Source organism: Uloborus diversus, chromosome 4, assembly GCF_026930045.1.
Source record: "Uloborus diversus isolate 005 chromosome 4, Udiv.v.3.1, whole genome shotgun sequence".
NCBI classification, from domain to species: Eukaryota; Metazoa; Arthropoda; class Arachnida; order Araneae; family Uloboridae; genus Uloborus; species Uloborus diversus.
The window spans coordinates 92,612,225-92,629,012 of record NC_072734.1 but is presented as its reverse complement, the minus strand read 5'-3'; the positions used below and the strand labels follow the sequence as shown (position 1 = coordinate 92,629,012).

General features: G+C 31.5%; 1 protein-coding gene across 1 annotated transcript; it reads right to left on the bottom strand.

Moving 5' to 3' along the window:
• Positions 1 to 7,767: 7,767 nt before the first annotated feature.
• On the bottom strand, positions 7,768 to 16,158 carry LOC129219964 (Krueppel-like factor 11). Its single transcript, XM_054854282.1, is given in 5 exon segments — positions 7,768 to 9,038; positions 11,285 to 11,666; positions 11,669 to 11,989; positions 13,505 to 13,699; positions 16,044 to 16,158. Coding segments are annotated over 5 exon segments (1,260 nt in total). The 5' UTR covers positions 16,095 to 16,158; the 3' UTR covers positions 7,768 to 8,727.
• Between the last annotated feature and the right edge of the window lie 630 nt (positions 16,159 to 16,788).

The following is a 16,788-nucleotide window of genomic DNA, read 5'->3' as shown; positions in this document are numbered from 1 at the left end:
AACTGTTTTTTAGAATTTCTCAAAAAGCCAATTAATCTACTAAGAACATAAATATTATGCACAAATAATACTTGAAATGTGGACACAAATCATAACAAGTAGATCGTTCTGTTAGCGCGAATGGGGGGGGGGGAGTTTTTCCCCCTTTGCTTTAGGTTCTAATTTGTTAAAATAATCGTCAATTATTAGCGTTGCAGCTTTATGTATAGCTCGTTTAGCCTATATTTTCATTCATATACTTGCCCAAATGGTTTTAAGTCCAAAATAGTGAACTTAGACACATTTTCAGCACCTCAGTGACAACTGTACTATTTGTCTTTAATGTTCGTTCTCCCCCCCCCCCGCCCCTCTTTTCTTTTCTCCCATCAGAAAAGGACATTTGCTTTTCTCTTCATCTTCATTGAACTATTCAAAAAAGGAAAAGTCTTGATTTTTTTGTTTTAAGATTTTGGAAGGTGTGTTGTTACTATAAAAAGTCCTCCCAAAACTGGGGGGAATGCCCCCCTCTGCCCCCCCATAAATCCGCCTATGATTATCACTTCAATCTCTTGAGTAAGATAAATTTTATTCAATAAATATTTGTGTTATTCTTTGAGATAAATTCAAATGTTTTGTCAGGGGATATTTTCAATGCTGACATCCACTCGGAAATGCACTTTATTTTATTTATTTATTGTTATCTTTACTCTTTAATGAGCTATAAAAACGTTCGCAATTTTTTCCTGACTAGGCATTTTATGTCCTTTTAATACAATGAGAAGCATGAATTTAAAAAATAAGTCAAGTATTACGCAAAACGAAGAAATTTTCATTTTTTAAATTAAATTGCGAGTATTATTAACCCGGGAGAACTCACATCGGGCCTCTCAGGCCCGGTCATTACAAAACTACGCTGCCAAAAATCACCCTTTCAACGGATATGAATGAGGTCCACAGTAGCTGCGTTCGAGGTGACCTACATACTGACCACATGCTTTTCAGGAATGTACATTTCCCCTTTTCCCCAGAAAATTCAGGTTCGGGCCTCAGAGGCCCGGAGCGAGCGCTCACGCTTTTCATTTCAGATTGTGAATGTAAAGGAACAGGTTGTGAAATGCATCGCTATTTAAGCTGCAAAGATGAAATGAAGAGGTTGCAGACCTTGTTAGTTGAGGTTTCAACTGATTAGAACTCACTTAATGAAGATGATGAAGAAGAAGTTGACACAGAACAGTAAAGCGATCATCAGTAATGCTTAGGAGAAGATTTAGATTCGTGTACCTTAAAACTTTCTTAAACCTTACTTTTTAAAACATATTTTAGAGGCTGTTTATCTATTTATAATTAGTGTTGAAAACACATTTTTTTTTCTATTTTGCAAACTTAATTTACTGAAATAACCACTCCGGGCCTACGGAGCCCCCCCCCCCCCCCCCGCGAGCGTTCGTGTGACGAAAAGTACCGCGAGTTCTCCAGGGTTAATATCTTTATATGAATATTCGATTAGATGTCAGCTTTAAGAAAATATTCTTAGGCTAGAAAATTAATTCGTCTTGAAGAATAACAGAAATCATTAAAGAATGAAATTTAATTTTTGAGTTTGAAGCGAAAATAATAAAAATAAATAAATAGATTAAACATCTTGCAAACGTACTGATTTCATGCTGTCATGACAACATCTTGATATTATCCTGTCATATCAATACGTATGCAGGATTACAAATGCGAGATCATCTTGTCTAGATCTTGATTTCATGCTGTCATGACAACATCTTGATGTTATCCTGTCAACCTGTCATATCAATATGTATGCAGGATTACAACAGCAGCCTACCTTGATATTTTCCTGATATTATGCTGCATACATATTGTCAGTCAATATTGTGGCAGCCTATTGACAGCCTAAATTAATGGAGTAGCATAACAATACCAAGGCAGCATTAATGCAAGATGATTTTTTTTGCATGTCAACCTTTATGCAATGCGGAGGCAAGATATTTTGCTTAAAAGAAGAAACATGAATTTAAAGTCATTTAAATATTTCGAAACTCAACGTTTTGCACTTAGGGAAACATTGTAGAGAGCTTTTTTATTTTTATTGTGTGTGTGTGTGTGTGTGTACTATTTAATTAAATAAATAAAGCGCACTACTTTTTAGTGATCTTTGTTTTTGTTAGTTCGTATTTTGGAATTTCTTTAAATTTTAATATGTTTAAACGTCGTGCTTTCGTTTGCTATGAAAACGAACGAAAGTAACGATTGTTTCTCACTATATTACTGACCCAGACAATTTAAGGTATTTTTGCTAGTGAATACATAAACTAAAAGTTATTTCTTGTGCTAAATGATGTTTTGAAAACAGATGTACTAAGTAAAACAAATAATTATGTTCCGAAAATGTTGACATTTCTGATTTTTGTTCCCTAAATCTTACTAATATTATATATGCGAAAGTTTGTCTGTATGGATGGATGTATGGATGTATGGATGGATGTATGGATGTTTGTTACTCTTTCACGCAAAAACTACTGAACGGATTTTGATGAAACTTTACAATAATATAGCTTATGCATCAGAATAACACATAGGGTAGTTTTCGTCCCGTTATGGGGGGCAAAACCCCCTTAGGGGGGCAATAAAACACAATTTTTGTATAAATTCTCTAATATTGGGATGAAAAAATACTTGCACATATTTACATTATATGTCCATCGAAAGCTCTGATTTTTCTGCTGAAGATGGCACCTGTTCGAAATTTCTAAGTAGAATAAAAAACGAGTTATGAGCTTTTTAGATCCATGTTCGAAGGCTTTCCTCAACTCAATACAGTATTTAGTGTATCATCTCAACTCCCTGTCGATAGCGACAATTGTTGTATTGTTGACTTTCTTTGCTTTTCGTGATTGTTCAAGGCTTTTCTCAAGTCAAATCTTGAAGTAAGATTTTTGCACAAGATTGGCAAATAAAACATGATTTGGCTGATGATTTTCCATTTAAACGGAACTTTAATGTAATTAATAGTTTTTATTATTATTTATGCTGATTGAACACTTACTCATTATCCAAACAACCAGCAGATCGCCAAAATTTTTGCAGAAAGATTTCCGTAGCTGATGCATTTGGCAGCTTTTTCAACGTTGCTGTTTTTGCAGCCGAAGACTACGTCATAATGTTTCTCAGCTTTCACCATGTAAACGAAATATCGCCAATCAAAGAATTTTCAAAAGACTTTTTTTACTGTGTTAAATAATCCAGCAACTAAATTAGGCAAATCCATAAACAGCGCAAAAACTTCCATTAATTTTTCTTTTTGCACAATTTCAAACAATCACCAAATTTTATTACTTATTTTGGTAACATTTCGGATGAAACTGTTTAGCGCCATTTTATGGTGACCAAAAATATCTCAGCATCTGGCGACGATATCTCTGTAACGAAAATTAATATCATACCGTTTTACAAAGTAAGGAAAGAATGGGGGAGCATCATCGAAGGTACCTCGAAACGACTTTCGCAAATTCGGCAAAATCGCACCAAGAGCCACAATGATTGAAATTTCCCGAAATAACTAAAGCAAGTATAAGGGGATTACGAGCGCAGCTACTTTTTTTTAATCACTTCGTACTTCATTAGCCATACAGAGAAGGTTTTAGACTCCATGTTAAAAAAAAAAGTATCAACAGATTAATCTTTTTAAACATGAGAAGATTAATTTCATGTTTTTTAAATTTGTATATGCTTAAATATAGTGCTTTCGGTTCTAAATCAATACTACTTTGTTCTTTATACTTATTGCTATTTTAGTTTTATGGGTAAGGAAGAAACTCGATTTTTAATCACGTCAAAAAGATGTGTTTTAAATTCTTTCACTTAAAACAGAAAATAAAAGCAAATAACGATTTTTTCTAATAATTATTACTGACCCAGGCAACGCCGGGTACTTTTGCTAGTCTTAAATATAATAATAATTGTAAAAGAAAATTCGCAACTCAAATTGTTTCAGGCGAATCCGAGCAAGCAGTCTGAAGCGGCCGAATCAGACCTTATGGCAAGGCCGAAGCTTCGTTCCATTTTTAATTTAAGTTTTAAAAAAATGAAATTATTTACCCAAACTGACCTTATGTCATAAGAAATTTGTTTCTTACTAATATTATATATGCGAAAGTTTGTCTGTATGGATGGATGTATGGATGTATGGATGGATGTATGGATGTTTGTTACTCTTTCACGCAAAAACTACTGAACGGATTTTGATGAAACTTTACAATAATATAGCTTATGCATCAGAATAACACATAGGGTAGTTTTCGTCCCGTTATGGGGGGCAAAACCCCCTTAGGGGGGCAATAAAACACAATTTTTGTATAAATTCTCTAATATTGGGATGAAAAAATACTTGCACATATTTACATTATATGTCCATCGAAAGCTCTGATTTTTCTGCTGAAGATGGCACCTGTTCGAAATTTCTAAGTAGAATAAAAAACGAGTTATGAGCTTTTTAGATCCATGTTCGAAGGCTTTCCTCAACTCAATACAGTATTTAGTGTATCATCTCAACTCCCTGTCGATAGCGACAATTGTTGTATTGTTGACTTTCTTTGCTTTTCGTGATTGTTCAAGGCTTTTCTCAAGTCAAATCTTGAAGTAAGATTTTTGCACAAGATTGGCAAATAAAACATGATTTGGCTGATGATTTTCCATTTAAACGGAACTTTAATGTAATTAATAGTTTTTATTATTATTTATGCTGATTGAACACTTACTCATTATCCAAACAACCAGCAGATCGCCAAAATTTTTGCAGAAAGATTTCCGTAGCTGATGCATTTGGCAGCTTTTTCAACGTTGCTGTTTTTGCAGCCGAAGACTACGTCATAATGTTTCTCAGCTTTCACCATGTAAACGAAATATCGCCAATCAAAGAATTTTCAAAAGACTTTTTTTACTGTGTTAAATAATCCAGCAACTAAATTAGGCAAATCCATAAACAGCGCAAAAACTTCCATTAATTTTTCTTTTTGCACAATTTCAAACAATCACCAAATTTTATTACTTATTTTGGTAACATTTCGGATGAAACTGTTTAGCGCCATTTTATGGTGACCAAAAATATCTCAGCATCTGGCGACGATATCTCTGTAACGAAAATTAATATCATACCGTTTTACAAAGTAAGGAAAGAATGGGGGAGCATCATCGAAGGTACCTCGAAACGACTTTCGCAAATTCGGCAAAATCGCACCAAGAGCCACAATGATTGAAATTTCCCGAAATAACTAAAGCAAAGTATAAGGGGATTACGAGCGCAGCTACTTTTTTTTAATCACTTCGTACTTCATTAGCCATACAGAGAAGGTTTTAGACTCCATGTTAAAAAAAAAGTATCAACAGATTAATCTTTTTAAACATGAGAAGATTAATTTCATGTTTTTTAAATTTGTATATGCTTAAATATAGTGCTTTCGGTTCTAAATCAATACTACTTTGTTCTTTATACTTATTGCTATTTTAGTTTTATGGGTAAGGAAGAAACTCGATTTTTAATCACGTCAAAAAGATGTGTTTTAAATTCTTTCACTTAAAACAGAAAATAAAAGCAAATAACGATTTTTTCTAATAATTATTACTGACCCAGGCAACGCCGGGTACTTTTGCTAGTAGGAAAATAAAATAAATAAATGAACCATTATAAGATTCGAATTGCAGCCACTGGTTTTAGCCGGCCCCTTGGGACTTGAAGTTATCGAGAGTTGACTGTATGTTAATTACTGATTTCACTAAAGAAATAATGATCGAATCGCGATATTGCGTTCCCTTGAATTTGAAACCAGTAAGTTAAATGTATTCTGCCGATCTGCTCTCTTGACTCCAAGAGTATTACTTCTAAATATAGTGCTTCTAAAGCAAACATGCTCTGTATTCCTTTTTTAAATAACTGTAAAAAAAATCTTTATGTTCTAGATAAGTCAATTAAGAATAATAAATAAAATAATTATATTAATCCCCCCCCTAAAAAAAAAAAAATCCGCGGCTATAATTTCCTTACCGTCACAAATATTTGGTGACCCGGATCTATACATTATCCCCCCCCCCCTCCACACCCGGCAAGAAAATCTGAGATCCCTCCCAGAGGCCAGCAGTGTATATATGCAACGTTAATAAGTCATATAGCTACGTTTTTTTTTCTTCAACTTCTTCGACCGTTGAGCTACTTAAGGACGTGCCCCCCTTCCCCCAAAACTGCGGGTACGCAGATCTGGGCCACCAAACACAGCAAAAAAAAAAAGGGCTCATTTCTTTCAGTAAGTTTCCCAGAGGAGCTCCGACACCCTAACGCCATCGAAGATAGTTAAAAATTAACTTCTTTTCTGAGAACGTTCTGGGGGGAACTCAAACCTTCCCTTTCCCCATCTATTCCAAAAATTACAAAATTTCCCCCAGGCAGTCCCCCTTTTCCATACACATATCGACACCTCTCCTAATACCCCAAAAGATTGACTAAAAGTGTTTTTACAATTTTATTTTCGGAAACTTTCTGGGGGAATCCGCCGACGCCCCCCCCCTCTGACGTAACCGAAGATATTTTAAAAAGTGTGTTTAGACTTGTAACTTTAAAAATCTATTTTGCTTCAAGGTAATGGGTTGAGCATAATTTCTCGTAGTTTTGCGTTTAAAAATAAGTAAATAAAATTTGAGATAAAAAAGGACCAAAGTTAGGTTAATAAATATTTATTCAAATGACAATATATACTTTGTTCTACCACAGATAAATCATAGGAAATGCTTGAACATTCTATAGTTAGATGGGAAACATTTTCCATACTCTTCATAAAATTATCTACATAATGGACAATATGACAAATTAATCATCATCAAATTTCTCTGTATAGCTTTCAGCATTAAAAAGAAAAAAGTGTATGAATGTTTCACCATTATAGACAGAAGTTTTTGAAATAGTGGTAGAAACAATAAAATTAAGCACACTTACAATGAAGTACCGGTAAGAGAGTATCACAGGTTTCATTCTTTACACATCATAAAATTCAAATAAATTATATTAAGCACATAGTTAAGAATGAAGCAAAAATATTATAAATATTACAGTTACAGTCAGCACTTGAGTATACATCATTTTCTAGGCTTTTTAAAAAATAGGTACAGCTAATTTAATACAGAGAAATCCCGTTACAATAAATACCAATACCATGAAGTATCCATGTCATCAAAATAATTTTTCAGTCCTGATCTGATTTCCATTACACATTACTTGAATTCTTTTGCAATGAATAAAATTTGCAGTCCCTATAAATTTGTTGTGACAGGATTTCATTATATTTGCAATATATTCAATCAGAAACTTAAGCTTTGAAAGGATAGTAACAAAATTGCATAGTAAATCAAATTTAGAATTAATATGATTTGTATATTTAGCTTGCATTCGACGAGTTCGACCGGTAGCGACAGGTCAGTTGATAACGTGACAGCTAATGATATCAGCGCATGCTAAAGCATTGGAGTTGACTCATTATTTGTCATATGATCAACAGACCGGTAAGCTACTGGTCAATCAAGGAATGAAACCTTAAAGAACTAGTCTATAGTATATACAAACAGAAAAAGAAAAATAATGAGAAGAAATACACTTTGTAAATAATTAGAAAAATCATTACTGAAGCAGCAACATTAGAAGGGATAGATTTTAAAGAATGTGTAAATATATACTGAGAAATGATATTTTTAAAAATGATAAAACTTGTCAAAGTCATAATGACATCACGTCAAAGTCATAATGACATCACATCAAAATTGTTTTCAATTTTTAAGCTATATAATCAAAAAAAGAAAAGGAAAAAACACTTGTATTTTTTATGATATAATTACTCATTCTTGAAGAATCACAGAATATCACATAGTATAAACACATATATATATGTACATATATTTATACATAAAGTTAGAAATATACAAATGTAACAAAGCACGAATGATATGGGAATATACTTTCATCCAATGAATGATGATGGTTCATCTAACTTATAGAACAAGGAGGAAATGATGCTTTGATTGAGCTATAAGAATGCTAAGCTATGTGAATGCTTAAGATTGGATGGAAAATAAATATTTTCTTAACATAAAACACAATATATGATCTGATATCAGAACAGTAGGTTCTGTGAGATAAATATCTAACAGAAGAGATTTCTGTTGTAAACTTTACATTAGTATAATTCTTAAATTTCCTTTATTAGTATTGAAGAACTTGACTTTAAATATCTTCTTAAATCAAGATTACATAAGGTACATACTTTCAAACATTAATACTGGTGTTTTTTTCATTGCAAATTTTCTTTGGAACATGCTTTTTTTTTCTTTTTGTTTCTTGCTCTCAAATTAATTATACAAAATAAAATTTACAACTACATTCTGGGATTATTTTTCCACGCTATTTTCAGAAAAGCATTTTAATTTGGTATTTGTACTTTACGTAATATGCAATGAAAATATTCTTCTTGTAATATAAATGAGTATATTTAAGGTACACAATTTTTGTGATAATTTTGTAGAGAAATTTCATCAAATAGGTGCAAGTGTTAATATGAAATGAGTATAATTAAAGTACATAATGAGAACATCTCGAACATGAAGTAAACCTATATTAATGTCTAAATTATGCAAAGTAATCTTGAAGTTTAATGTTTTGCATAACATCATAGAACTATAAATTAAGAAAGTTTTAAATATAATTTATTGTGTAGCTGGAATAATTACTTGAAGGACAGAAGGTGCAAGTGATATAGAGCAATGTTCAGAAATAATATCTGCTATTCTATCAGATTTTTGCATAAAAGCTTTAGAGTATTTGATATTTGAAAGTCTACCAGTTGTATGGCGTTTCACATGTTTAGCCAAGTGATCACTGCGCATAAATTTTCTGTTACAGACTGGGCACACAAATTTTTTCTCTCCTGTATGTGTACGCTTGTGGCGAGAAAGTTCATCAGATCGAGAAAATTTCCTGTTGCAATTGTCCCATGTACAAGCAAAGGGCTTCTCACCTACATGAGAGAAAAATAAATTATTTACATAAAACATATGAGTTCTAATAGCAAAAAATATCATGATTGATATTTCTAAAATAAACTCAACATAAAATTTACTACTAGTTACATCAAATTCAAAGCTGATGAATTATTGATACAGTTAAAATTATAACTTTCAGTACTTGAAAAGATTAAAAAAAAAAAGGTTTACTAGTTATTCAAAAAAGGGTAGCGATATTAAAGGTTGCCCACGATACTAACAGATGTCGCCACCTGACACATCAGAAGCAAACTAAGTTTTTCCACACAGCAACAAGATCCAGAAATAAAACTCTTTACCCATTAAAGTTTTATAAATTGGATAAAATTACAATTTTCATTTTTTTTTTTTTGCAAAAACTTCTTCAGTTATAAGAAAGATATTTAAAAGTAAGGGATACTAAATATTTAAATGTTCCATGACATCAATAGATGGCACCATCTGTCACAACATATGCAAACACTTTTTTTTTTCACGTTTCTACCATAGCAAAAGAGAATATTTGCTACACTTTTAGATTCTTCAATAAAAGATGACATAAAGTACTGTATGTTTCATTAAAATTAATATTTGTATATGTAGAAGCAGAAAAATATTTCTTAAACAAAACTATTTTTGCTTCAGTTATTTATTTCAGTAAAGGTTGATAGAAAATTAGTACCTTTCATAAAAATTAATATTCTTATATTTAGGGGCAGAATTTTTTTTTCTGTCAACTAAATCCAAAATATAAGTACCTAAACAATTAAGAAGTCTCCAATTTAAGAATGCTGCTAAAAATTTCTATTTTAAGAAGAAATATTTTATCTTTTGTTTTATTGTGTAAACCAAGTCTTAGTTTCTTCATAAGTAACTTATATTTAGAAAAATATCCCGCTTAAGGGCCTGGTTATTGCTAGGGAAACCGGAAAGCTCTCCCCTAAAACAGTAGGTCTTAGGGATCAGCAGTGTTTAGTTAAAGCTTAAAATGACTGTTAACACTAATATTATTAAATGAAAACCGTAAAAAAAAATTAAATAATAATAATAATATTCAACTTTTCAGAACAATGCTTCATCAGTATGTTTTACTTGTGAATCAACATTATATGAGTAAGCTTTTTAACATGCTAAAAAAAAAAAATTCAATTTTTTCAGCAGCCAAGTGCAACGTAACTTTTAGAGATGTACCGAGTACTCGGTAACTACTCGGAACTCAACCAATTTGCCGAGTACTCGGTACTCGGCCAAATTCTGATCAGATACTCGGCCAATACCGAGTAGTTGCAAAAAATTGAATATTGTCCAAGGCAGATACTAAAATTTATAGAAAAAAGAGCAAGGATTATATTCTGCAATCATTTACAATTAAAATTTATAAGTCAAATTTTAAATTTTGAGAATAATGAAGTTTGTAATGCTTCAATGGAATAAATCTTTATTTTAATGTCTCCAAAGTTGATAAAACTTATTTATGTAAAATTAGGCAAAAAAAAAAAAAAAAAAAAGGAAAATATGGAATTTTTATATTAAAAATGGATTTTTGTTACAAACAAAAATTAGTTATAAAAATTATGAAAATACCTTTGCTTAAAAAATAAAAGGAAATAAAACAACGTTTAAAGCACAGTGCAGGAACACTGCAGACACGTTTTTTGGCACTACAAGGAATTCCTTTTTCAATGCACAACATGGGAGCTAGTGGATTTAAAGGCATCCGACAAAAGTTAGATTTTTTTGTCGAATGTCTTTACATTCTTTAGCTCACATGTCATGCACTGAAAAAGACGTTCCTTGTAATGGGGGGGGGGGGGGCAGAAACACATGTCTGCAGTGTTCCTGCACATTTACATTAGCCGAGTACTCGGTACTCGGCCAAAGTGCTACTCGGTACTTCTCTAGTAATTATATATCAGATAAGATAAAAGGGGCAAAAATTCTGATAAAAAGATTTAAGTTCAAATTAGAATATATTAAAGAAGCACAAACTTTATGCAAATCATTGCCCTCAATTATATATCTAAAGACAGGGAAATCCAAGTAGGAGTAATAGAGAGCTCAGATAAGTTCCTTCAACCTATCCTTCCCAGAGTGGAGTGGAAAAAATCCAGATATAAATACATGAGGGGTTTTTTTTGAGGGGGGAAGGAGGCAGAGTAATCAAATTGCCTAATTTCTTCAGTAATCCTGCCAAAGATAAAATTTAGAGTTACAATAGTTAGAATTAAAGAATGTTACATACCAGTGTGTGTTCTAAAATGAGCCTTTAGATGAGAACTTTTAAAATAGGTCTTTAAACACTTTGGATAGTTGCACTGATAAGTCCTTTTACGTTGATCATTTGATGTATCACAGGTTTTTGAAGGAGTTGACAGAACTATAGGAGCAGGAGCAATAAGTCTTTGACGATCTTTAACAGAATATGTTAAAACATTATTGACTAGGGAAGGTGAAGATGTCACTACTAGCTGTACCATGGAGGAACTTGTAGGCGCTGTAGGCAGCATACTTCTCTGTGATGTTTGAGGTACATGTGTCAGTATTAAAGTTTGTGAGGATGCTGCTGAACATTGATTCAAGTTTGCGACTGTTGGAATGATAACAGTAGGACTGGATAATTTTTTTTTGGCGCAATTGCTACAGGCTTTGCAGCTGAAGTGACATAAGTAGTAGTGCAAGGAAAAGTGTCCACAGCTCTTATAGGATAAACGGTAGCAACAGGAGTCGCCTTCGTTACCACAACTGGAGTAATAATTCTATTTTCAACTGCTTCAGGTTCTCCTTTATCGATATTTCGATTACAGGTTTCTGCCGGTAATGACTGTGATAACTTTCTTTTAACAGAGTCCAGATTTGAGTTACTAGGAGGAGCTTTCACAATTACTGAAACAGGCATTCCAGTCATTGGAGAAACTGGGGATGATGGTGGAGTGTTAGTAAGTAGCAACTGTAAATGAAAATATGTATTACACAACAGTGCATAAAAAAGGATAATATTATGGATACAGTAACATACATTTGAAAAAAAATAAAAGAAAAAAGATTATCTGTGTTGCAATGAGCAAGTTGACATTGGAATTATAAGTTGCCATCAAAAGCACATAAGACTAAATTTTTAATGGTTAGAATTTTAATTTAAATGTAGAGTTGTTTTGTTAGGGACTTTATTCCTATTTGTTTATGGGGTATTTTAGGGGTGTACTGACTAGATACTGTTTGAAATGTACACCTGTGGTGCCATTATTTACTTTTAGGTAGAAAAAGGTACCAGAGTTAAGACATAAAGTGGAAATGATTCAATAAGTTGTTTAGAATTTTTGTTCAATAAACTAAAAAAAAATATAAAGTGTTTAAAATCATTTTTTTTCACTCTTTTTTTCCATTTTTTTTTTCTTCCTTTGAATAATTTTAATAAAAGCTATTTAGAAAGAAAAATGCTGAACCATCAAAAATTTATAGAAACTAAATAGTTATATAATTATAGCTGAGACCAAGATTAAGTTTTGATATAATTGCAGTTTTGAAATTAAATTACTAGAAATGAAAGATGCACCTTTTTAAAAAGAAATAAACTTTATTAAATGGCATCAAAACATGTCAATGACATACTTTCAGAACACTACAGCATTTTTAAATTCAAAAAATACTGTAAACTTTCTGTGAAAAAATGATTCTGTACAGTTGCATAAAAACATGATTTTAAAGCAAGGGGGCAAAATTTTATAAAATATTTTTGTAGCTGGAAAATGAATATAGCAAATTTAAAATTATTTTTCTCATATTTCAACAAATTTTTCTTTCATAGACTTATATTCAGGAAACTCTAGTGAGGGCAGATGCACTTTTAAAGTCTCTTCTAATCGAAACAACAATTTAGCATTGTAGAAAGGGGGTGGTTGGGGGGGGGGAGAGGCAATCAGAATTTTTTATATATATTACATTTGAACATTTTTATAATTTTTAATAATATTGAACATTGCAAATGTTATAAATAAAAAAAACTACATACATCTCTTTTTTCCCTGCCTTTTTCTATTTAATCCTTTGAAAGTTAATTTTTTTCAAAGGAATTTATCACTGTTATGGTCCATCCTTTAGAAGGGCCAGGAGACATCAATTGCCCCTTGAGAAATTAACGTGATTACATGTATAGCTGAATTGTGGTTTTGGTTGTTTTTCGATATAACATGCAGTTTTTACCCTTTACTCCAACCCCCCGAAAAAATTTTAAATGTTGGGTCTGATAGTCTCCCCTGATTTTGGTCCCTCCACTCTTCCAAAATTAATTAATTTCACTCATGTAAAAAATATCAAGAATAAGACCACACTTTGGAAAAAATAGTTACTATATTTCTGAGTGGGGGTATAACATAATTCCCTTAGACATGAACCCGAAATTCTATGATTTTGGTTGTTTGAACATGGAATATTTTAATGTTTTTATTCAAAAGACATTAATTACCCTTGCCAATTCTGACCCTTGAGGTGGGGCTCTCGAACTAATGTCCTCCAGTTCATCTTCAGAATGGAAAGGTGTAAGTTCTGTATGATTGTCTGTGTGCTTTATGAGCTGATGGCCTCTCATGTACAGCAATGTTTCAACTGCATCAAGATCTGGATGATCTAATGTAGATTTATAAGCAAATGACTGGCTTTCCTACAGGAAATTCAAGATAAATAAAATTACTATAAAATAAAAATATAACATAGTAAACAGAGATTTATTTAATAAGGCATTTTAAGCTCAAAATAAATCTTAAAAAATTGAAAGTTACACACATGTATTGTATATTAAAGTTTTTAAAGTTAGTTAGTATATACATATTTAAATTTGAATTGTTTTGAATACATATAATTTCATGCTGAGATATTTTCCCCTATAAAAATAATTTGATTCTTTCAAGTATAAGTACATAATTTAAATAGTTAAAAATTTATAGATATTTAGGGGAAAAAAAAACTCTGTAAACATGTAGCCTAAGACAGACACTTAATAATAAAATTATAATTTGTGTAAAATGCAAGAAATTAATTCAAATGCACGATTATACTAATCAATATGATCATAATACTGAAAAACTGATGAGTCCAAAAAATAAAAATGATATTTGCAAACAATTTTAAATCAATTTTCGATTTAAGAATAAATGGAAAAATCAAATTTCAAAAAACTGTTGAACTACCCTGAAATGAAATAGTTTTTTTTTTTCAATTGAAGACTAAAATTTTTTATAGAATATTCTTCTAAATTTTAGTAAATTATATGCTCTGTACAACATTCACCTTTAAATGTCTATTTAATGAAAATAATCCTTTTATAATGAAAATATCAACAATTTTTTTTAGAAAGTAACACGAGAAATTTGTTTGCATGCAACCAAGGAAATATTTCAAATAATGTATAATCAAAAGTTTACTGTATGAAAGTTTATTATGTGAACTCTTTAAATATTTTAAAAATCAACACAATATGCATCTTTTAAATCCAACAACTTAAATTGGGCTTCAGAATAAAAACATAAAAAATTCTTTAATAAACTGTATAACATTAGACACATAATTATTCTAACACTATGTTTTAAAAAATATCTTTTAGAGATTTTTGTTGCATTCTTTTATATACAAAAAAAAAAAAAAAATTAAAGCTATTTTATCATATTTTCACATTTCATAACAAACTTTTAAAACAATCCAATGGAAGCAACATTAAGATAAAATTATTATTATGAATAGTTTTTTTTTGCCCCAAATTATGAATTGAATTGGTAAGTAAATTTGTGATTATAGGAATAGCTCTGAGTGGATTGAAGGCATTTTTTTTTTTCTTCTTTTTGAAACATATTTATTCTGAAGCACAAAATTCATATAAAAGAGAAAAAAAAGATTAGGAAAAATGAAAAAGAATATCACTAAGTTCTTTATCAAGTTAGTTGTTGTGTGATAATAAAATAAACAAGTTCCATAACACCCATCTCAGTTGTTTAGGGCAAATAAATTAGGTACAACTACAAACTGCCAAATCAGAAATAAGTAAACACTTTTATCTAATTTCTTATCTCAGCTGTTACAAACACCCAAGAAAGATTAAGTGTTGGATAAATGGACTATGCACACACCAAGGGCAGAAGTATAAAACTCCGCTAAGGTTTTCAAGTTGTTACTTTGTCCCTCAGTACTGGATACAGGGAAGTATATATTGTTTACTTTTTATGAGCTAATGTTTTTGATAGCATTTTTTGTTAAGTTCATCCAAAACTGAGAAACTTGTCAAATTGACACATATAATGAATTAGAATTAAGAAAAAGAATTTGAACGAATATAAAGTAGCACAGACAAAAGGGTATCGTTTAAAAACAACAAGACTAATTTTATAAGTATTTTCTTCAGTTACAACAATGATAAAAATGGAATTAAACTAAATTGTAAATTATACGAATTTTTAAAAATTAATATAAAATCGCTACCAATATTTAAATTGAAATGCAAGAAAACACACAAAACGAAAACTGCTGAAATTAATACTTTGAATGCAATGTTAAAATAATTCATAATTGAAAATTAAATCCCATAAGACAGTTTCTGGTTAGTATTCAAAGCAAGCAGCACAAATTATAAGAAACTATTTGATACGCTACTTTAAATTTTAAAAACCATTACAATTTCAATAAGTAAGCTAGAATTTAAAATACCATAAAGGAAGAGAAATTTTAGCTAAAATGAAAAATTTACATCAAATTTCAGTAAAATCTGAAAGAGAAAAGGTTAAGAGACAAAGACATTTAACATAGCTTAAAGAATCGAAATTTCGATTTTCAATGAAGACTTAAAGTGCTTATTTTCATTTCTGATTTGTGCTAGTGTCAATTATTTTGACATTTAACACAAATCGTTTGATTATTTGTGCTTCTTTCAACACAAGCAATCATCCTTCTAGTTTTATTTAGGCACATCAAACATTCAAACAAAATTAGTGGATTTAATTTTCTTTCCGAGTACTTACAGTTAATAAATGAGGTGGTGTATAAGGAGGAGAAAACGTTACACTAGCCATAGTACATCAGTTTTCCCGTTAAAAGTATATACAATTAACGAGAGAAGAAAAAGTTATTTCCCGCTTTGACGGCGAGTTTTATTAACAAGGATTTCGGGATTGTGTACAGAAGATTTGAGTTGAGCATGTGGGCATGACACCTGGCAGCCAATGGGGTTCTTGGGTGTTTCGAGGGCACGGCTGCCGCAGCCAATCACCGCGCAGTGTTCACGTGAACAGTGCATGTTTTCGGTGTTGCTGAGCACGTGTCCACAGAATGACAGTTGCATGGGGTAACAATGACGGTGAGGTAAAGACTGCGTGGCGTTACTCGTGCTGGGAGACATTCTACTCGGGAGCAAATGAAAACTGTCCTCAGCCTCTCTTTTGCACGTGCCCCTGTAAACAATGTGCATCGCGCTGAACCTTGTTCTTAGTCCGAACAGCTATTCGAACTGCGTTTCTGTTTCTCGAAGACGAGAAGAAAGAAAAAAAAAAAAGGATCTGTCTTTGTCAAATCGCACGTTTTAGATAGTTTTCGTGTAGACACACCCGTTCTTGCGTCATTATTTCTCTTCAATTTTATGACATTGTAAAGACTAAAGTGAAAGAACGTACGAACTGAAACCTGATGCACACTCCCCCCTGCCCCTCCCCCTCAAAAAAATGATCATAATTATAATTTTTGTTCAGTTTGATAAATTCATTCCCTTTT